This window comes from Pezoporus wallicus, unplaced genomic scaffold (genome assembly GCF_028554395.1).
Source record: "Pezoporus wallicus isolate ANWC-B61680 ecotype Strahan unplaced genomic scaffold, APGP_CSIRO_Pwel_v1 contig_13954, whole genome shotgun sequence".
Taxonomy (NCBI): Eukaryota; Metazoa; Chordata; class Aves; order Psittaciformes; family Psittacidae; genus Pezoporus; species Pezoporus wallicus.
Window position 1 is genome coordinate 191657 of NW_026638000.1, and position 23604 is coordinate 215260.

The following is a 23604-nucleotide window of genomic DNA, read 5'->3' on the forward strand; positions in this document are numbered from 1 at the left end:
ATATAGTATGCTATATATATCTGTATCCAGGATGGCACTGCTATATATTATTTATTATATAAATGTTGGCTGTTGATGTACACTTAACTAAACCTGCTAGGACTCGGACACTAACTGCTGATATGGCACTCTCAAGCATTCATATTGGAAAGTATATTTAGCATAAGTTTTGGTCAGGTTTATAAATTATTTATATATCTGTGTATATATACACATACATACATATATATACACACACATATATGTATGTATAGAAAGCAGCTGCTGTGTGATTCAAAAACCATGTAACATGGCAGTATAGTAAATAACATGAGAAAAAAAATTATAAAAATGAAAACCAAAATACTAAAACTAAAAACACAAACCATAAGCCTTGGTCAACAAAGAAAATACCATTTAAAACCATCGATAGCTCTATCTATACAATCCAATGTACAAAACCCCAAAGTGGTAAAGATATATAATGTTAGGCATGACACCTTTAGAAGTTCATAATATGCTTTTCCACATTGACAAACACTTACTAAAAGTTGAAAGTCGTGAAATCTAAAATACAGAACATCTCTGCTGTCTATTTAGAGTTTTGGCAACAGAATCGTGACATATATATAAAAAATAATTCCACGTTTCTACTTGATGTCACATGAACATACAAGACAGTGAGGTATGTGAGGCTTTTCTCAAACAGAGTCCAGATGCTGAAGCATAGTGTACGATCAGCAGTCTAAAAATGTGGCACTCGGGACTTGATTTATCAATACAGCTGTTAGGATTAAGTGTTTCGGTTCGTGGTGTGCTCCTTCCCTCCTGCTACAGGCTGGCTTCACGGAAAATCTTCTCGTTCCGTTGGCATCTTTTTCCTGTTGCAGAATTGGCAGGTTTTTAAAAAGAAAAATAAACACAGGGGAAATGTTGTAGAGAATATAAACGTAGAGGAAAAAAAATGATATTTACCACCACATCACTGCACGACACAACACTTGTGCACATTTGCAATAGGTTTACCTGCCCCAGCAGCTATTCGAAAGGACAGGAACACAGGCTGCAGCAAGTCAGGGAAAAATAGAAGTTACATGTTTGAAATGGAACCATTATGTTTTCACAGTCAGCAGTAAACAGAACAAAAATTCCTCTAAGACTGGGAACAAAACAGTGCAAGCATTTTTCTGATTAATCTAGCTACAAAATGCACAGGAGAACTCCATCATCTTCCTACAGGTCTCTGCTCCCCTTGAAGTCTAAGGGGAAATTTGCCCCTGATTTCCACAGGAAGAGGCTCTGGTTTTAGACACAGCTCCCCCTTATCACTGATTGCATCAGTGCTCTGCTGCAACTGCATGCTAAAAAGATCTGCGTTAGGTACACCAGTGACAAGGGAAAGAGATTTCTGGTTGTGAGCTGGCTGCCCTGCAGCTGCTGACACGCTGAGCTTCCCATCTCACCGTAGCAGTGAGTAAACTGCTGTAGTTTAAAACCCAACTTGGGTATATCTGGACAAATACCTTAAGCACATTCTTCCTTAGAACAACACCACTGTCTCACAAGAACTCTTGACCATGAAAATAAATACAGGCATGTATTTGTGAATTTGGATGCATGCATACACATGTGGTTACCCACTATCCATCACTGAATTAACACTCAAGAGGCTTAGTGCTGTCTGATGCATTACCACTATCATATAGTTTACAAGTTTCTACATGAGTTTTTATAGGTCTTGTATTGTTTTACTCTGGGCTTTCAGAGCTTTCCTCCTCCTCCTTGATCAGCTTTTTTCAAAGAGAGCAAACGCTCAGTTTGGCTGGATTCCTGACTGTGCTTCCCACCTGCTATCTGCAGCAGAGAAGGTTGTAAAATTCTGTCTTGGCGCTGACAATATGTTGTTTTACTAACGAGCAGCGAGGCACCAACTTCATGGAATCTATGCCTTGGAAGCTTTTTTAATAACCTAGTAAAAAGTGGGTTTTCAACTACAATCAAACTACTTCTGTTTTACAGCAAGAGTCGTAAGTGCACAGACAGCTGCTGCTCCTCTTCATTTTGTATTGTACCACGCTTCCAGCCTAGAGCCCATCATCCTGTTCTTTATTTTATTTCATACAAGTGCCTACTCTAATATACTGTCTGCTTTCAGTTGAATACAACTTTAAAACATTTTCAAGCCTTTAAATTGAAAATAGGAGAGAGATATAGTTGACTTAAACATAGAGTTAACAGAAACTACTGCACACATTCTTCGTCCTCATGAGAAAGACTTAGGAGATACAGTCTAAATGTTTGGCTTATTTACCTTGTGATCCCCCATGCAGACATTAGGCCCAATGTGGTCATATATTACTATCTTCTCATCATTTTCTGACTAGTTAAAAGAAAAAGAAACACAACAAACCCCTGGTCAGTGCAGGCATTCTCTGCATTACACACACAGAAAGAAACACAGAAAAGATTTATGCAAATAGTTCAAACCAGCTTCTGAGCAAAGCAACATAAACACATCTTCATTTGGCTTCTCCAGAGAAAGACCACGTAGAATGAGTTTTTATGTCCAGTGCTGTTTGCAGTCATTTGTGCAATTTGTCCATGCAAAATAACTGACAAAATCACTGCACCTACTCCTTGCCACTGGGACCTCAAGACATTTTAACAATTGGGTGGGTGAAATGAATGGCTTGGGTATGATGCATCCAGCCTTCTGCCAGGGACATGCAGTCAGTGCATTTGGCCAGTCCTTTTTTAAGAACAGCACACAATTTTTATTGAATGAGGAGCGATAGATGCTGTTCTTCAAATTAAATGCAATCCACATTGCCTTCTAAGAGCATCTGATTTCACCATATAGGTGATTTTAAATGTTTGGAGAAGGGAATGAATTTACAGTTTATGAGTATAATCTTTAACCTTTCTATGAGACATATTTCTTCTTCTGAAAAAACCTATCAACTTTAAGAAAACCAGGAAGTGAAAGATGACATTTCTCCAGACTCCATTATGAATCACTTTCATTTTGTTCCATGTTGAACTCTATCCTCATGCACTGACTTCTTTAGCATTTGTAACTTAACGAATAATAAAACGTACTCATCTTTCTGTCACTTGCAATAAATGTCATTTTGAGAATCTGTTTTGATTCTCAAGCACAATACTTCAGGAATAAATACAAAACCACTGCCATACAAGACGATTTCTTATGCTGAACAATTCCTATGAGCTAATTACACCTGCGATCTGCACACTCCCAAGTCTCTAATACAATCATAGATGTGCTTTAAAGCAGTTGGCAATACTAATTTATTTTGTACGAAACAGTCAAGACTTTCTCATCTGTAATCAGTCAAGTTTACTGGACATTAACTTTATATAAACAGTAGCATTTAGGACTATAAAGTTAAAACTGAATTATCTTTAATGCAGTAAGGAAGCTTAAGGTCAGATTTACTTTATAGCATGGTTGTCTGCCAAAAATATAAAAACATAACCTTCTGCATTGTATGCATGAGCACTTTCCAATATTTCAAGATCATAATGCCACCAGCATCGGAAGTGGGGATACATTCATCAAAAGTGACTTGATAATTTACAAAGGCAGCATAAAATTGTGGATTTTCAACTGCATAATCTTTAGACAGATAAACAAATTACAGCAGTGCACAAGCAGAAACAATATACACTTGGCTGAGCATTCATTACTTCATGCTATCAGGCATCAAGGCAGCTCCCTAGCAGTGGGCAACCTTTGGTGTTTTAGGGCTCAGGAAGCATAAAATAACATGATGGTGAGGTAACCGACCATGGCATGATAGATGATGTTGCATGAAAGCTGTTTACAGCCCATGTCTGTACAATCTGTAATGCCTACTGTGGAGCTGAGCACACTGTACAGTGTGGCAATTTGTGCACCCTGTCCTTTCTTTACATGGGATTAAAATACAGATTTACCAGAGTTGTTTTAAATAAAATATAGAATTGCAAAGTGAGAAAAATAAATTCTTTATTTGCCTATAAGAAAAATGAATACAGCAAAATAATTACCTGCCTCAGAATATTCAATACCTAGCTACAGCCAGAAATTCTTTACAATTTCATATATATTTGTGTTTGAAGGATATGTCATAGTGTAACGAGTTAATTAAAATCTGCTTTTACTTTCTTCGCAGTTCCTTTTAAAGCTCCAAAGCCTCTGCAATGGAGTAAATTCTCAAAGGCAAGGCAAATAGTGCTTGCTGTGCAGAACCACAGAAACCTGTAAGGTCATTTTTCCCTTTCCTCTATCAGTTCAGCATTCTTTTCTACTAAATATTTCCATTCAGCTTTATGGGCCAGACTTGCAGCCTGGTTTTGAGCTGGGTAAGCTGGCTCCTTTCTCTGTACAAACTCCCTGAGGGAAGCCACTGTGCTGTGCGGCCTCATCCCCAGCTGCAACCTTGTGTACGCGCTTCTGGAGATGTCCCACACTGCGGGCTCGGAATTTGCAAACACAGGGACAAAATTCTGTGCGTTTTAAATGTAACTTTGAAGGATCCAACCACTGGGCTTCTGGCCCATGGAGACCGAGAACTGGGCTGAGCGACCTCAGAGTTACACATTTCTGTAACGCTCTAACTTGGCTTTCCTTTGTTTAATTTTCTCCCATTATATCCAAGTTATACCCCCTAGATAACCTGAAAGAATTCCTTTCCCTCTGTACTGTTTACACTCTTCAAGCCTTTGTGTACACTTCTATCTGCTTATTCACAGCTTTTAAAGAAAAACCTTCCCTCATTGGCCACTCTTTCCATGGTTTTAAACCTTTGTTCTTCAGGAATTTCATGGGCACCAAGTACTAGGTTTTGATATTTTGGGTAAAGTCTCACTTTTTCATAGGATATTTCTGTCCAACAAGATCAGATAACACTGATTTTGACATTACTGTTCAAAGCCTATGTTCCTCTCAGCTCCATGGTATTTTAATTAAATCCTGTAGTACAGGCATTGTCTAAAGTTCTGGGTGAAGCTTCAAGCTCTCTTGCAGACACTTCTTACACATTACAATAAGTGAGGAAGAACATTGAATGGAAATTTGAGTAGCTATGGAAAAAATCTTCTCAGCCTTTCAGTGAGTTATATACTGCAAAGCAAACAGTCTAATCATGAGACAAATAACCCTGATGAGAGAGAGAAACAGGTTATAAACTTCAGGAGAGCAAGTTTCAAGGGTTCCGTTAATCTAAACAGAAGAAAAAAGAAGCCATGAAACTACAGAATACGGATTTCTTTGAGAAGATGATTTTCTGCAATTCACTCCCATTCAGCTGCATTACTTATAAAAGCAACATACAGACAGACACACGGCAATTTCGGGTTTGGCGAGTCTGTTCTGTATCTGACAGTCAGATAGTCTGGTCAGCAGGATAACCTCAACACTGCAAGTCACAGCACATTCACCCTTCTGTTGTGCTCGTGGCCAAGGCTGGGAACAGGAGGGAAAGCTTAGCTCAGGGCAGAAAGGCCTGGGTGGGATCTCCTGATATCATACATGATTTCCTGATGTGTTCTTGGTCCTTTACAACAGCTGGTACCTAGTATAAACAGGACGGCTCCCCAGCTACCACAGGCAAGCATACAGGAAAATCAGAGGCAGTGTGAGCTGGCTCATGTAACTGCTGACCTGGTTCAGTGTTTCCAAGGAAAGGAAGAGAGCAGAGGGCAGTAAGCAGGAGAGAGAGAAAATGAGGGAAAAGGAAAATTGGAAAGCTCCTGACCTCTGTCTAGATCAACCCTGGGTGGAACATCACCAGGTTTACCTTACTGCTGTACATTAAAACCCCAAGGGGAACTATAGGTTCTAAAAATGTTGTACAATGGTATTTTTAAAGCTCCAGTGGAATGTCTAAATTGAGGCACTTAATAAGTGTACCAAGGTTAGGAGCCTACCTGTTGGAGACTCTGCCTTCATTCAGGGGACAGTGATAGGAGATTTGGCCTATCTAGGAACTAACATACTCTTAGGAAATCCAGTTCTCACCATCAGCAACAGAAGGAACTTAAATCTACCACACTTGTAACTCGGGTCCCTCAAGCTGCTGCCACACAGGTTTTTCTTCCAGTAGCATTACTCCTCAGTCAGCAGCTACTCCTGCTTCTGTTTGCGTCTGAGCTGAAGCCTCAGCAAGGGCTGCTCGTGCTGCTGTGCAGTGGGCTGGGGACTGATGGGGTTTTATTTTCTGTTATTCTTGTTTAAAAAGAGGCAGGTTTCCCATCGGCCCGCACCCCAGGGCAGCACTGACACACACAGGAGAGACCGCAGCAGCCAGCGCTGGCAGCTCATGTACCACAAGAGGCGTTTGTGACACCTTGGGCTTTGGTAACTGCCAACAGTTCAACTGGGACAAACCTGCATTCTTGGGTGGGAGGCACTGGAGGCATAACAGTTCATTTCTGCCATGGTAAGCTGTCTTAGCGTGGTGTTTGCTACAGGCAACTGAAAATCCAGGAACAAGCAGAAGTGTATCAGCCCTACCCACCTCTGCTGAAGGTAAACATACGTGGAGCCGCAGTGTGGCTGCAGGTCTGTACTTACTTTCAAAATGAGCTCCTTGGCTGAGTGGGACATCAGGATTCTGTCACACCAGGCTGGACATCTTGTATTCATGTACTGCTTTCCCTGGCTGGAGTCCTCACTGTAGGGGTAACTGCAAACAAATCACAATCACAGCCATCAGCAACTCCTTGGAAGCAGCCAAAAACCTCTGGCTCAATCAACCACATTAATTAAAAGATGTCACTGGCAAAAAGCAGCTCTTTTAGACTCTTCTCAAATTTATCATCCTTCTTTTCTCCTTCCCCTTTCTTTCTCATGTGCTCTTTCTCTGTTTCTCATATCTACCACTCTTCTTCAGGTCAACACATTAAGACACATACAGTCTCTGAACTCTTCCCTCCTACTTTGCAGTCTTGCATGTGAAAGTGTTTAAAGACAGAAAACTACCTGTGTGAAAGTATGAAAATCATTTCAACAGCTCAAGCCCAGAGCAGGCTGCTGGCTGTCACCATGGAAAATAAATAAAGAGAAGATGAAACAGGAAACCTAGGGGAAAAACAAGTTCTTCTCACAGGATTTCTTTGCAGGGTTCTCTCAAGGATGGCTATCCAGGAATGTTTTAACAGAAAATAGTTCAGAGCACTGGGATCTCTCCAGCTGTACACAACTCCCACCTGTATGGATTCTCTGAGCCTGACAGAAGGGAAGGGATGACACAAAAGCAGGCTCTTCAGGGGATTTCTGCAGAGCCAAGGAATTGGGAATAAGGTTTAAGGACAATGATACTGACTGCATAAGGTCCTGTACCTTTACATGAAACTGTGTTAACAAGATGCAAATTATTCCGTAAAGGCATCTGGAATAGAAGCTGATTAAATGGTAGTTATGCTGTGGGGTCACTGTAAATGTGCTATGTGATCTCTAGTGTGTTATAACTTACCTTTAAAAGGCAACAGAACCTGTTTAATTTAACCTACAGAACAGTCAGAAGTAAGCTAACTCAACATGCCTGTGTGAACCACAGGCTGAAATCACCTAAAGGACCTGAAGTGGCAGCCTCCGGTTCAACCGCTGGGAGCCTAAAGCCAAAGCTTTCGTTCTTTAATCCAGATGCTTAGTATGACAGAACTTTGAATGTGATGATGGCTCAGCATGCTGCAAGGCCCTCTTTTTTTCCCAGACCATTTCCAAAACGGCATGGGGAAGCAGCCAAAGAGAAGTTTGGGGGAAATCCAGGGCGTTTGTGACTCAGTTTCTTGAATATTGGTCCTGAATGAACTGAAGTTTATCCTTGATGAATACATCATGAGGCTGATGCATATTATCTACACATGTATGTTGGGTGTATTTAAAATGACATTCGTATTTTGTTCTGCTCATCACTTTATTCATAAAGGAAATACTGAGGTTTTCCTGACGTGTGTTAAGAAAGCATTTCTGGCATTGTAACAAAAAGGTATGCATGCTTGAAGAGAAACTTATTTACCGCCCTACTTGGTGGGATGCTCTGAAACTGAGACATATAGCTTTCTACCAAATGGGTTTACAAGCTACACTGCCATTAAAAAGATTAGCCATGGCAAGCATCCAAAGAAAGCGCACTGAACGTACTGGAACAAACCAGTGATCTCAGTACCTTTTCCACCTCATCAAACCTAACAAGACTCATTTTCAAAACATATTATGAGAATTCAATTTGCTGCTTCACTGACGTACAGAAGCACAGCTTATTTCTGAGTGTCTCTGAAATACTTTGATGATGTAATACTGTTGGTAGTAGAAGCTCCTTGTCTGCAATTTAAGGGTTGACTTTTTCTGGTAACCTCTTTCTTTAGGTACTCAAGAACGACACACAGCTGAAGCAACTTCTTATGACATAAGGTAGAAGAATCAATCACATCGCATCTAATCCTTCCTTTTACAGCATTAACTGTATGGCTTTTAAAGTATGATGTTCCGCACCTGGAATGATCTGTTACTGCTCTGTGCTGGAGCATTTCATCTGAGAGCCCATATTCTATGAAATGGTATTTATCAATTTGCTTTATTGATCTTAACGTTTCACAGGGTGAAAACTTCTGCCAATTTTTCAAGGTCTTTAGTGCTGATCACCCAGTCAAGAAGTTACTGCAGTTTACAAATATCTTTGACAAGTCGGATTTCTAGTGGCTGTGACAGAGATGAAAATAAAATGTTGCAAAAGTTATCCAGACAAAATGATCTGTAGGTAATAATTTTATACCATAAAGTGGGGCAAGCTCTTCTTTTTATAAGGCAGCATCCTTCCTTCAAGCCAGAAGTGTGGAGCACTCTGTCTTGCTGCACCCTACGGAGTAAGGCTTCTGCCTCCCCACCACTGCCTCCCTGGCTCGTGCAAGTCTCATTCAGTGAAATGCTGACACAGATGTAATAAAAAATCCTAACTAGCTATGCCCCCCAAACTCTTTTCTCTCCTACTTCATGCTCTAGAAGGATCACAAGTACTTCGGAATAAGGAGGCTTCCTTTGCAGATGGGCTCAAAAAGCGGTTGTGACTCAGAATTGCTGGGAGGGATGCTTCTTTGTGACTTAACAGGTTGTGGGGACAGAAGAGTTTGGTTTATTATATGCCATTTATCTTCACTAGATTTTTGCAAATAAAAGCTGTACTAGAGGTTTCTGGAATAGGACTGTTACCCAAGAGATTGTCATGAAACATACTGCTGAATGCATGCTATTCCAGAATAATTTTTCACACAAGATGCACTCCAGTAGCTGTCTCTGTCATCCTGTTCTGTAGTTAAGTGAACAACAGTATGAAAATGGTGTGACTCTTTCCAGAACTGAATCATCTTCTTGTGAACTCTGAAGCTTTGACATGGTTGGAACACTTGTAAGGTTTTTTTCCTCTATGGATACTCTGGTGTCTCACATGATGTTACCTCACTGGGATGCCTTCCAGCCAGCTAATGGGATTTAAAACCAGTCAACAGAAGCAAAAGAGGAGACAGACAGCTGCAGAAGCTTTTGGGGAAGCCAGGGTGATGATTCTGGTGCTGCCATAAGAGAGATGATGTTGCAAAAATCAAAGACACAAGGAAAACAGGGGAAGCCTCAGAACTGCCACACATGACCTGGCTCAGTTTGTCTTGTGCACAAAGCCTGTCACCAGAATGCAGCCTCTGGCTCTGCTCCTGTGCTCCCCACAAACACAGGGACATCTCCCAAGGCTGGCAGCTTAGCCCCGCAACCATGAGGGCTGTGGAGCACCCAACAGGACAACTAACAGGGGAGCATGTATTTTGGGAAAAGCAGGACATAAGACATGACATTCATTTTGCTCCTGCAATAGAACAAGTGCCTCGACAGCGCAGACTCAGGAAACTGGAAAGGACTTCCACTGACTTCAATGGGCTAACCAAGATAGAAGAGTGCTAGGACACACTTCCATATGACTATGAACCTTCTGTTCTCTCTAGGATGGCTTCATAATTTACCCCCTCTTTTCTTCTTTTAAGCCCCACTGCTCACATGCTTCTTTGAACTAAAGCACAGCCTCTTAAAGAATAATGTAAATTCAAATTTGCGTGCATGCAAAAAGCAGAACTGCTCTTGTAATACACATCTTCCCAAAGATGTGAAGCATAAGACTGTCTACTATCAAGTGCATTAAACCAGCTTTGTTTTGCTGACATCTGCAGCCTCTTTTAATATGCTCTTTCCAGGCAAGTAGGGAACTCAGAGTTCTTAATTCAAAACTGGGTTAATAATTCTAGTTAACAGATCTTCTGATCTATGAACATTATAAACAATTACAGGCTTGATAAAAACAACTGCAGATCTGATACAGATCAATTTAAGGGCTCTACACCAAATAATCGCGAGTTAAAAATTCCAGTATCAATCTGCTGGAGGGTAAGCATCATGTCAACTCCCTGTGCACGCATTATTAGTCTTGACCATCAGAACCGTGACTGTGGCAGACAGAAAGGGAGAACCAGTGCTCCCAGGCTCAGGACTAGACAGGGAAGGATGTCTTTTTTTTCCCCCTTTCACCAGCATTCTGCCTCAATTACAATCTATCTTGTGCAATGTACAGAAAACAGTGATCCGGAGAAAGAATAGTGAGTGCTCATGTAAAAATGATGACAACAGATAGAGGCCCCTAGGTACCCCTGAAATAGAAATGATAAATAGATACAGTGCTAACACATACAGGTGCTGTAGGTAAGACTGTACACACTTCCTGCCTTTAGTATTCAGTACAGTTACTGACCCCTTTTTATTCTAAGTACACACACACACTATATTATATGTATTTAGAAATACAAATGGAGAAATGAAGAATTCCATGTGAAACAACTTCCCTGCCCTGTTTAAAACAGTGTCAAAGTTGAAATTTAGGACCTTAACCCCTAATGGTAGCTGAATAACTAAGAGTAAAACCATTCTGTTATTCTCAGTGTATGCCCGCAGAGTTATGCAAAATATACTTTGACTGTATACGCCTCTGGATGATGGAGAGGCAGCAGTTCTGGAGCTGGAGCAGCCATGCGAGAGGCTTGTATAATTTACCTCCAGTTGTTCAGGATTTATTTTTCCTCAAGGTGCTCCTCCAGCTGTTTGTCCACCTTATTTCACAAACTTTTGTTTCAGTTGCACTCATTTTACTTAACCAGGATTACTGTCAGGTGAGTTTTCTGAATAAAAAGTCCAAAAGGTACCAGTTAAAGCAACATCGTTAATATAAAGCCCGATGTTGTATAAATTTAGCCAAACACTTTGAGGAATTGTGAGCTAACTGAATGAGGAGCAGGCTGTTCAATGAACTACTGGCATTAGAGTTAAAAAGGATGAGAGCTACTTCGCAACTGTTTGGGGAAAATAAAATATAACAGCATCAGTAATATCCCTGCACTCCTGCTGTTGGCAGGGACTGTCAAAGATGATTGCACACCCTCACAGAAATACTTCCTGCAGGGTGGAAGGTCTCCTGACATCAGAAACCATCCCATCAGCAGGGTCTGGACTCGAAACACAAGCCAACAATGCCATGTGTATAAATGTCTCCTTAACTGGCATATCCAGCCAGGAAAAACGCTCCTAATGAACTCTTGCGTTGTGCAGGAAAGGATGAATGTGCTCCTGAGATGGGTGAAATGTACTTTCTAATAGAAAATACTGCATTCACCCTGGGTTACTGGTACCTTTCAAAGCCATCTCCTGCATGGCTCTGCCTGCTAGCTCGGCTTCATGCACATTGACCATGCCCCACTGCTGTCAGGCCCCTTGTATCGCCTGAGGGATCCTACTTCCTATGGGCAAAGCATCCCAGGAGTGCTGCAGGGAGGGTGACACCATCCTCCAGCCAGCAGGCAGGAAAAATTAAGCTGTGTAATCTTCTTTAGTATAATGCAGGTCCTTCTGAAAAACTGTGCATCCTCTGTCTAGATTGATGTGCAGATGCTTAGGCAAACCAGCATGTTTCAGGGAGCAGAAATAACTCCTACTCAAAGACCACTTGTTCTCATCTATTCAATGTCCCCATATTTTCATCACTGGACTGCTTCTAACACAAAATATTTGAGATTTGGGATTATAAAGCATTGATGAAAGCTGAGCTCTTCATGGGAAAAGCAGGGGCAGTTTGATTTGGTCTGGTTCAGATTTTGAACTCGGGTATGAGTCCTCACATTTACTAAACTTTCCCTTTTAATTCTGTCTATTTACATACAATATTCAGAGAGAACTTCAAAAGGGGAAACATCCCAACCACTTGTCATCAGAAAATTAGTTACTATTTTTGTATTTTCTAAGAAAATGTTGGACCTATTTACCTTCAGCTCTGTCACACTTTCAGATTGTCTAAGATGCTTTTACCAGAAGCAAGGACAGTCAACGTAGGCTGCCTGTTCAAGGATTGGGTGCTTTAAAAGTTGCAAGGCCAAAGATATAGATAAAAATATTTTGGTCTTTTTAATTGACAAGGTCCCAGCTCAGCATTAGTGTGAGCTGGTACATGAGTATGGTTTCAATAAAATGTCATTTGACCAACTGAGGTATGACATTGCATTTTTGTCAGCTTCCAGATTGCTCATTTCTCCCTCCAAACTGAATGATTGTTTTATATTTCCCTGAATCTGGAAGGGAGATTCAGGTTCCCTAGTTCTCTTCCTAACAAATGACCCCATGTAATTTATCTTCATATGCTCATCTTCGGCAGCAGATAGTTAAAGCTAAGCAATAAGACACGCTGCTGTTTGGATTAAATTAGCTGCTTCAAATGTACCAACATACTAACAAGCCCTCACAGTGCTCTGCCAGCCAACCGCCACGATGTGCGGCTCACTTAAGGCAAATGAGGAGGGTAAACACAGTCCTGCAAACACAATAGTTAAAGTACAATGTGCTGAACAGCTGCTCCTTGCAAAAGCTACACTAGCACCATGGTGACCACACCAACAACCAAAGGTGACAGCAGCAAAGGGCATGGAGAGAAAACAGGACTGGGGGCCATAACTCTGTGCACAACACAAGCCAAGGGTAACCATGTGGTGTGTTCTCTGGATCTTTTCTATGGATTTAGGTCCGGCGGATTGCTTTTTGGCTGAACATACTTCTTTGGAAAATATATGTCTATGATAAACTTCAGAGTTAACGTTTCTGTACCACCAGTGTAACTCCGGACCTTTTCCAGATAAAACCAAGAAAAACAGAGCCCTTTTCTTTCTCCTTTCCTTCAGTACCTTCCCCAGAGAGGAAATCTCCCCTTGCCCATCACAAACATCCCATAGCTGTGAACACGGGCAGAGCCTACCGCACCCTGCCAGTGGCCAGTGCCCCTCTGCGGGGTATTCAGCCTGTTGAGGGGCACTAACAGCAACCGGGTGCCACGCTGTGTTCAACACGAGCATCGTGGAGAGGCCAGCTAACAGAAACTGGTTATTCTGCAACAGCAGTGCCTCAGCGAGTGGACAGTGAGTGACGAGCTCTATTGGTTTAATAACAATAATGCTGTACTCCAATAAGTGTATGTAATACACTAATATTACAAGTGGATAAATGTAATTATGAATAATGTAGGCCTATTGGGAAGGCCCCAGTGTTGGCTTGTTTCAGCAGAACTGTCTGATGTTACTGCATGTAGCTGTGACTGAGCTGCATGTCCTTTCTGGAATGGGCTTGCCTTACAGTAAGTTACTTCTGGCTGTAATTTACAAATTCTCGTATGGGGGGAAAAAATCATCCCCGCAAAGCTGAGCAGTGGCTGGGACAGGGCTCAGGTCCCAGCTACTGCGCTTTTCAACAGTACTTTCAGACAAGAATGCAGTGAACAGCCCAGTTAGCAGCAAAGGCCATAAGGTTTTTGCTGTACTTTCTGCTTCAGCCTGTAAACCTCACCTTACGCATTGCATACAGTAATGCTCAGGCATTGAAACTTCTTTCCATCATTGATTTTCCTCTTTTTCCATTTGCCACAATACCTTAAAATGGAACTGCTTACTTGGGTAATTCTATCTAGCTCCTCACAGATTAAAGAAACACCCTATTTTAATTTGGAAATTAATTGAGAATGATGGTGAGAGTGGTCCTAGCTTAATGTGAGGAGAACGCCTGTAGTATGGGGAATAAGCAAGAGGAATTAGAGATGTGTACATGGCTCCAGGGATACAGCATTGCTGGAATCACAGAAACATGGTGGGATGGCTCCTAAGACTGGAGTGTTGGAATGGAAGGTTATGGGCTCTTTGGAAAAGACAGGCCTGGCAGGCGGGGAGGGGGAGTTGCCCTTTATGTTAGGGATAGGCTGGAGAGTATGGAACTCTGTCTGGGGACAGGTGAGCAGTTAACAGAGAGTTTGTGGGTCAGGGTTAAAGGGAGAACAGCTATGGGGGACATTACTGTGGGGATCTGTTACAGACCGCCTGATCAAGGAGAACCTGCAGATGAAGCACTCTATAGACAGATAGGAAAAGCCTCATGCTCGCAGGCCCTTGCTCTCATGGGTGACTTCAACCACCCTGATATCTCAGGGGGGCCCAACACAAACAATCCAGGAGGTTCCTCGATTGTGTGGAAGACAACTTCTTTCTGCAAGTAATAGAGGAGCCAACAAGGAGAGGGGCCGTGCTTGACCTTGTGCTCACCAACAGGGAAGGGCTGGTGGGGAACATGATGTTTTAAGGCAGCCTTGGCTGCAGCAATCATGAGATGGTGGAGTCTGAGGTCCTCAGGGCAGTGAGAAGGGCACGCAGCAAGCTCACTGCCCTGCACTTCAAGAGAGCAGACTTGGGCCTCTTCAGGACCCTGCTCAGTAAGGTTCCATGGCATAAAGCCCTAGGAGGCAGGGGGCCCAAGACTGTTGAGTGATATTCAAGGATCACTTGCTTCAAGCTCAGAAGTCTTGTGTGCTGACAAGAAGGAAATGGGGCAAGAAGGCCAGGAGGCCTCCATGGATGCATAAGGAAGCGCTGAGAAAACTTAGAAGAGGAAAAGAAGCTTATACAAGGTGGGAGCAAGGACAGGCAGCCCGGGAAGGATACAGGGATGTTGTCCAGGAAGCAAGGGCTCAGGTCAGGAAGGGTAAGGGCCAGTTAGAATTGAGACTGCGCAGGGATGATAAAGGTAACAGGAAGGGCATCTGTAGGTATGTAGCCACCAAAAGAAAATCTAGGGCTGCATCAAAAGGAGCATGACCAGCAGGGTGAAGGAGGTGATCCTGCCCCTCTACTCTGCTCTCGTGAGACCCCACCTGGAGCATTGTGTGCAGTTCTGGTGTCCTAAACAGAAGAAGGACATGGAACTGTTGGAACAAGTCCAGAGGAGGCCACGAGGATGATCAGGGACTGGAGCACCTCCTGTATGAAGAAAGACTGAGAATATTGGGGCTGTTCAGCCTGGAGAAGAGAAGGCTGTGTGGAGACCTCATAGCAGCCTTCCAGTATCTGAAGGGGGGCTATAGGGATGCTGGGGAGGGACTCTTCATTAGGGACTGTAGTGACAGGACAAGGGGCAATGGGTTAAAACTTAAACAGGGGAAGTTTAGATTGGATCTAAGGAGGAAATTCTTTCCTGTGAGGGTGGTGAGGCACTGGAATGGGTTGCCCAGGGAGGTTGTGAATGCTCCATCCCTGGCAGTGTTCAAGACCAGGTTGGACAGAGCCTTTGGTGACATGGTTCAGTGTGAGGGTGGATTGGAACTTGATGATCTTAAGGTCCTTTCCAACCCAAACCATTCTATGGTTCTATGATTTCTGTTTGGTGGGAATACTTAATTGGCAGAAAAATCATGTGTTATAAAAGTAAGCGATAGAGCAAGCATAAAAGCATCTAGGGCTTTAACAATTTTTAATCTACTTGAGCGACTAACTTGCCCATTTGTGGAACAACAGGACATAGGAGTGTTAATGAGGTAATGTTCCAAGAAAGAGTAAACCCATTTGCTCCAGGAGTACTGCACCAGTCCCAGCAGCAGAACTGTGTGCTCTGAAAACACGCAGTGCAGTTGGTGAGGACACTGGTAAGTAAATGCAGCCCAGTGAAATCTAAACCATCACCTTCCCATTTCATACCCAAGGGTGACAACTGGGACATGTACCATGGCCCCCACAGGGCAGGGTACAAAAATCAGAGCTACTCTTCTCCGGATGTTCTCTGCAGAAGGGAAGGAACAAGTGAGTGTGTCTGAGATGGCTTTGCCTTGTGCAGAGCAGACTGGCTCACTCTGTAATGCGAACTGGATCAGAAAAAATATATGTATCATTGTGCCACCTACTAGGATAAAAAAAGGTCATGGGACAGAATACAAGGGTGGAGAATAAATTGATTATAGACTAAACAGGATCCTGGTAGAATAAGGGACCACAGCCAGAGAGAATTCCAAAGGAAAAACACTGTTCCAAGAGTAAATGAGATTCAACCTGTCTCCTGGTGAGAGGTGTCAAAGGCAAGATACTGCCAATGCAGAGGGCCTGCTTGAGAAAAGTATCATACGGAGAATATCTAGGACACAAACATATGTCCAACCAGTAAATTACATGACAGCCTAATGCAACAACAAACAAGAATAGGTCACTTTAAGAGAATGATTAATACATGAGATTACTGTGCATGCAGACTTATCTGAAAGCAAACCTTGTAGGTGGGTGTGAACTCCTGCTAAAGTCAGCTCCTATCTTTGCTGTGCAACAGCTACAAGAATAATTATAATAATTAATGGAGAGCAGTGATAAAGGCAACAATCGCCCACCTGTATACTGACTGACCACAATGTCCTTACTTCTTTTTTCACACCTACTGCCTTTTGCTGTGATTGCTGACTTACTGCAAGCTCTTTTCCAGTCTCACACTGGGCTTGCTATTTGCTCACTCCAGGCTGTCCAGCCTGTGAATGACAGAGCTTACAGAGTTTAACATTCTGAATTGTATTTGGTCTCCAATGACTAAGGTTGCCATGGGTTACATTAGATTACAAAGGGTAATGAGATGAAAACATGAATATTCACTATATAAAGTAAAAGGCCTCAAAATATTGGAGTATAGGAATGGGTGAATAATGTCTGAAAAACACTCTGTGAGAAGGGGTCTTTATATTCTGTGTGAAGACAGCAGACTTGTAATGCAGCCTGTGATTTCTTACCAAGCTGTGATCCCTCTTCCAGCCTGCCCCTGCTTTTGGCACACTTCAGGAGGATCGAGGAAGGACTGGCTGTTGTGAAAGGCAGTGTGGTTTGGTACTTCTCCTCTTCTCAGCCTCACGGATGACAGAAAGGGAAAGGGTGGGCTTTGCAGAGGCCAACCTCTTGACTGGGAACAACGGATGCTGGCTGCTTCTACCGCTCTCCCTTGGCAGATTTCTGGTGATCTCAAATGCAAAGTGCAAGAATGTGCCAGGGGCAGAACGGTTCCAGAACTTACAGTTTGAGAGGTAGCAGGCTGAGAGGTTTTTCCTTGGAAGTTCATGCATCACTAGCAAGCCTCTTTAGGATGCACGGGTGACACAGTATGGTACGCCAATACAACTTAAGCATATAAAGAACTAAAAAGGAACTCAGAAGTGAAGAGGAATTTAGAAAAATGCCTAGATATCAAGTGCCCTGCTGAACAGACAGGACATAAGAGACAGCCCTCCTAATAAGACTGTCAGCACTATGTGCCATGAAGGCTTCGTTCTGAGCATTTCTGAGGGGTGACAGCCTGACCACCGCTTCCTCCGTGCCACAGCAGGATGGTCACACAGGACAGGATAAAGACCTCACGTAAGATCAAGCAGACATATGGTTTTAACCTAAATTACAGTTTTGCACTGGAGAAGAACAATAGTTTTGCTTTGTCTGGTTTTGAATTCCATAAGCAAGCCTGCAGAAATGCTATTTCTAGATGGGGCTGGTAGAAGAGTTCAGAAGTGGCTTTGGAATCCTTCCCACATACAGAGTTGAGTGGGAAGAGCCCTGAAGCTAACCTTGACTAACATGGAGTCCATTAAGACCCTGCAGAAACCCACTTGCATATACATTAACATGAATTCACTGGGTTGCCTTAACACCATTCCATTCATAGCTACAAATTCAATTTATAACTATAAATACACTGTAACTATGAATTCTCATTGAGCTATTATAATACATACATAATTCTGATCTAAATCTACCAAAATTAATGTATGATTCGAAATATTTATGTATTTGGGTATAATCCAACAAATGCCATTTGTACATTGCTTAATAATTTGAAAACTTAAAAGTGAACTGCTGTTTCAAAAGGGCAGAAGAAAAGTCAAATTGTGGATTAATGGCTAGATAAAACCAAAGAGCTTCAATTAAACTTAGACCCAGCTAAGGCCAAAATGGCAATTCTAAAAATCTTCATTCACCTGCCATGTTACCAACCATACTGAGCCTCTGGTCTCCACTCTTACAACTGCTTTTTGTATGCTACCCAGTGATTGTTTCCTGTGCAACGCAGAAGTGGCCCCGGGAGCAGAACTGATTTCTGCTGCTCCACCCACAGGTGGGTAGCGGGCCATGGGGTGGCAGCATCTTCTCCCTTCATACTTTGTGGTTTTGAACTTGTGCTTGCTGTATTCAAAATGAATGCCTCCAAGCAGATATGCTATTTGGGTAAGAAAATACTCATGCAACAGCCTGACAGGGTGCTTTTCGTCTGAAATTTTGCTGTGAACCAAAGGGAATAAGCATTTTACTTCCTGTTTTGAAACCTCTCATGTCACGTTTCAACCTGCAATAAATTTTAATGGTCATTATAAACTTATGAAGCCCTGAAAAATAACTTATCTAAATACAGAATTGGCTGTTCTGGCTTTTAGTGATTTAAGCCGGGATGAGAAGGCTATATTCATTTAGCTACACTGTGTTTTTATGCAGCTTTTCGCAATGGATAGCCAACACACCTTCCCACAGAGGCTTTAAACAAAGGTGGGAGCTCACTCAAAAAGATCAAAAAGTGTGACAGATTTGCATTAACTTGTTATGGAGGGCATCAGTTTAGTCTCAGTTCTCTTTTAAACACCAAACATTGAAAAGACAGTGGTATGTTCCTGTTTTCTCCATGGCAGTCTAGACCTGGCAAATAGAGCGATGTTGGGACGGAGGCCCCTGTATTTCAATTTCGCTGCAGGATTATCTGAACTATTGCTTAGGGACAAGCAAGAAGTCAGTAGTTTAAAAGAAATAATTTTAAAGTATTTTTGACTCAGCACAGGGCCTCCACTCCCTACACGATCAAAAAGTGACTTTTTATTTGATACTACAGCAACCAAAATTTACTTGTAGGAACTATTAGAAAGAAAATAAAAAAACTTAACATAAAGTTCACTTTCTAAAAGCTGGTATTAAAAAGCATGATACAGTAGTTGGAAATATATGATATAATCTTTTGCCAAGACCTGTGAATAATAATTCCTTAGTTTTCTCTAAGTGGTGATAAGAGTGCTCTCCCTGCTTACTATTGTAGTTTACAATCAACTGAAAAGAAAGGCAACAAACTATAGAAAAAGCAAACTGTGCATGAACTAGGAGGAGCATAATGAAATCACAGCTGTGAATACAGTGCAGAAGAACAAAACACCAGAGAAATATGGCAACATTTCATTATGGCATTTTGTAGTTAGAAAATTACTCAAGAAGTCAACACTTTTATTATTACTTCTATTGAAATGCTATCTCAGTGTAATGAAAAACTGGAAAGAAGGTCTTACAACTTCAGAACTTTACATCCCTAAATAAAAAGAAGAATCTCAGGGTGTTTTTTTGGTAACACAATTTGCATGTTCTTGTACTTTAAAGGCTGTATTTTACCACTTTACAAGAAAGCACATTAAAAACACCATTTGTTTTGATTTTCTTACTTACTAATCATAGAATCACAGAATGGTTTGGATTGGAAGGGACCTTAAACATCATCTGGTTTCAACCCAACGGGATGTTATGCAGAACTTATGGTGCTTCATGGGAAGGTATTTTCACTTTTAAAAAGGAGTGTAAGAATTTTGGGCAAGGAGTCGCTTATAAGGAAGGTTCATCCAAAGAGTGAAGTGTAGTGATTTCCTTTAAAAAAATTCTTACCAGTATGAAAATAAATTCCTACCTGTCATGGCTTCATTTGAAATTAAGGAGAAGGGATAGAGAAGTTCATTGTAAAAGATGCAAATATATTAATATAAAACAATTAAACACAGCAATGTACATAAATGCCCTCTCCATTCAGGTTTGGGTTTTTTTTTTTCATAATTTTAAGTGAAAACTGAGAAGATGCAAGAACCAGATTTGATTATTTCTTCAGTCTGGACTCTGAAGCACATGAGCACTTTGAGGGTACCAAAACTTCCACATACCTTCTAAACCAGCAAGGTGTTTACCCTCATTTTTTGTAAACACAGTCTCAGATTTAAAAATAAATCCTGAAACACTTGCACAGTCACAGCTGAGAAAACACTGTAAGAGAAAAAGAATTCTGGTCACCCTCCATATATGGACAAGTTCTCAGTCTTGAAGAAAAGATCTGTACCGTGCACAAACGTGTGATGGTGCTGATGAAATAAGCAGGACTGAGGACTAAGGTGTGAGAAATGAGGACTGGCCTCACTGTCCATAGTTCTTGATGACCACTTTGACCAGAGCTAGCTCAGCTCCAGGGTTTCCTCTCGAAGGAAGGCTTTGTCTCTCATGCATTCACTGTAACGCCTGGTGCGATGAGAACAGACTGGTTTCTTACTTCTTATTTTAACTGGGACTTTGCTCATGTTTATGCTACAAAACCAGTGGTTTTCCTTTGAACCAAGGGCCTCTTACGAAGAACTGGAGTTGGTTGTCCAAGAGTGAACAAGTTGGGTCCTTAGCCAGCACTGGCGGATCCCATGCTGCATATGGCATCACACAGGGAAGCAAGCTAAGCCATGGGCTAGTAACAGGGCAGTGTGTTTCTATCTATGCATATTCATACCTGAGGTGTCTGGATAATGGTGCAACACTGCCTTAGGAGTGGCATGGAAACAAACCAAAACTGCTCAGGGTCTAATTCTGGCCCCACTAAAGTTAACCACAAAAGCACCACTGACTCAAAGGAATGAAGCTTTCAACGCCAGGACAGCTATGGCAGTGTGTTGGTACAATCTTGTGATAAAGTCCAGAGAATAAACAATTTATGCTGATAAAAAATGAACTTACAAGAAACTCAGTCTGCTGCAACTTAAAGGACTGTGACCTTTTCTATTTATCTCAAGAGCACACTGAATATCAAGCATGCTTTCAGAGGAAAAAAATTACAATTAAGACAGGAATGCAAGCATGCTATTGATGTGTAGAGCTCTGTGTGCAAAACAGGCAATTCACTGTATGCACAAATGATGAAGTAAATGAAAGAAAGAGAAAATGGTCCTAACTGCTCATTCATTTTTGAGAGATGTGAAATGTAGTACTAGATGTATTCAGTACCATTTTAGCCGAGATACTCTGTCTTCCACTGTTGGCCAGCATCCCATGGTGTGAGACCATAACATCATGGATTAAGAACAGAAGTAGAGAGCAATTCACAGACTGAATCCGTGGACCATAATTAAAATATCATGTATAAAACAAATTCTGAAAAGCTACTTCAAGGCTACCATTACAATTGCTTACAACTGCCCTCAAAATGCTCACTAATTAAGCCCATAAGCCTGACACAAAAAGCACTGGAGCTTTCTCGGCCTCTCCCTCCCCTGTGAAAAAGGCTTTGTTTGCTGCATGTGCAGAACAAACGGATGCACCATGTGCTTTTCAGCTAAGAATACCAAGAAGCTTAAACAAGTAGTTTCTAAATATGCAGGACTGATCATAGCCTCCTCTGGTTAAAAATACACAATCTGGTGTGATTAGGTACACGACTAATATATATCATGCTCGTACTCACAAACAGTACATAAAGGCAACTAAGACATGGTAAGACATAGATTTTTTTTCTTTTTTCCCGAACGGCCATAAAAATGAGGGGTAAATGGGCAAAAACTATTAGGAAGTGAAACAAAGACATTTAAGTTGTACATTTAATTCCTTTCTTGCATGAGTGAACAGGTTCTAAGTTAAAAGGAAAATGTCCTACATTAAAACCAGTCTTTTGCCTGTTCAAAATACCCGGTTTTGCAGTTAATAGCACATTGTGGTCATGACTGTAATACAGAAAAATCCCCATGTTGTATCTTCCAGTGAAATCAATGTACTCAGCTTTGTGAACAAAACCAGGACACTGACCTGCCGTAACTATAACCACCATGAGCCCAGGCCTGCAGCACTTTGCTTAGGCAAGACTCTTACTGAGCCTGGTGCCTGTGCAAGGACTAGGGAACAGACAGCAGGGTTCCTGTGCCAAATGGTCCCAAACATGAGGATGGATGGGTGAAAAAAAGCACCCTGATGTACAGCCAGTTTGCTCTTTGTATGTGCACGAATTTAGCTCGTTGGTTTTACATCTTGTATTTGTAGCAATAGTCTCCCATTTTATCTATATTCTCTGGTTCAGTTCAAAGGAAGTCTGTGTTACATAAACTCAACGTTAGCATCCCCCCCATGCCACGAAGGAGGTGTCAGGTTTTGGTAGATAAAAAAATCACTACCATTTCTTCTTATTACTATTACTTAATTGTAAGAAGGGGTTTGGAACTGGATGAGCATTATGATTCCTTCCAACACAAACCACTCTGTGATTCCATGATTCTATTTAGACAGGAACCCTGCTCAAGAGTGTCTGCTTCTACCTCAGCAGTACAGATCTTTTCCTGCAAGCATCTGAGCAAGCTCAGGAGTTGTGGTCTGCAGACAACTGCTGAGTTCAGCATCCCTCAGTGCTGCAGAGCAGCAGCAACCAGCATGGCACCAGCATGCTGTGCAGCGGTTTGGGGCAGGAAGTGAAGAATACCACCAAAATCAGCTAAAGTATCAGTGCATTTGGAGAGGTGGAATCCAATTACTAGGACTTTGGCCAGAACATCTGTCTTGACTTTTATGTCCTTGCAAAAAAGTTATGGGATCTTTGATGGCAAGAAGTGGTCAGCATCTTGGGTTTTCATCTTATTTGGAAGACAACAGCAGCAAGAGTAATGTGACTGCTGGCTGCTTCCCTGGGCAGGATTATCAGCGGCTATCTCAGCTGCTCTGAGGTAGGGATATCTCAGGTCTGGAGACAGGGTGCTGCTCCTGCAGAGCAATCCGCACATGGCCACAGCAGGCATCACGCTGAGAGTGGGTGTGTGATGGCCCCTGGCTTTGGGGGAGTGAGGAGACTGAATGCAGGACGTGAGTCCATCGCATCCTGTAATGCTGGTCAATGACAGCTAGGGCTCAGTTGCCTTGACTTTAACTCTGCAAGCCAAAGCTGTACTTAATGTAATATTTAATCTCTAATATTGGAGGTGTGTACAAGACAAAACAAGGATATAAGCTAGATTTGGCTTCAGTTTTGCAAGCAAACAAAAACAAGTAATAAAATTGAGACAGAAGGGGATAAGTTGCCACCAGAAGTTGGTGACTGCCCTCTTTGATGACAGCACTATGGCCTCAGAAAGCTGCTCCTGTGGTTTCCTAGCCAAGTCTGCAGGCATGTAGGCAGGGGAGGGG

At 42.0% G+C, this 23604-nt stretch overlaps 1 protein-coding gene across 2 annotated transcripts in view; it reads right to left on the reverse strand.

The window, feature by feature from the left end:
• Positions 1-669: 669 nt before the first annotated feature.
• INPP5A (inositol polyphosphate-5-phosphatase A) overlaps positions 670-23604 on the reverse strand; it is a 206193-nt gene continuing 183258 nt past the window's right edge. Inside the window, exons 13-16 of one of the 2 annotated variants that reach the window (XM_057408655.1) lie at positions 6557-6668; positions 2291-2359; positions 1006-1042; positions 670-860 (exon numbers count right to left, since the gene is read on the reverse strand). In XM_057408655.1, the coding sequence (XP_057264638.1) occupies positions 811-860; positions 1006-1042; positions 2291-2359; positions 6557-6668 (268 nt within the window). In that variant the 3' untranslated portion in view covers positions 670-810. Of the gene's footprint in view, positions 861-954; positions 1043-2290; positions 2360-6556; positions 6669-23604 lie in introns of both variants that reach the window. The other variant, XM_057408656.1, reaches the window with a different exon arrangement.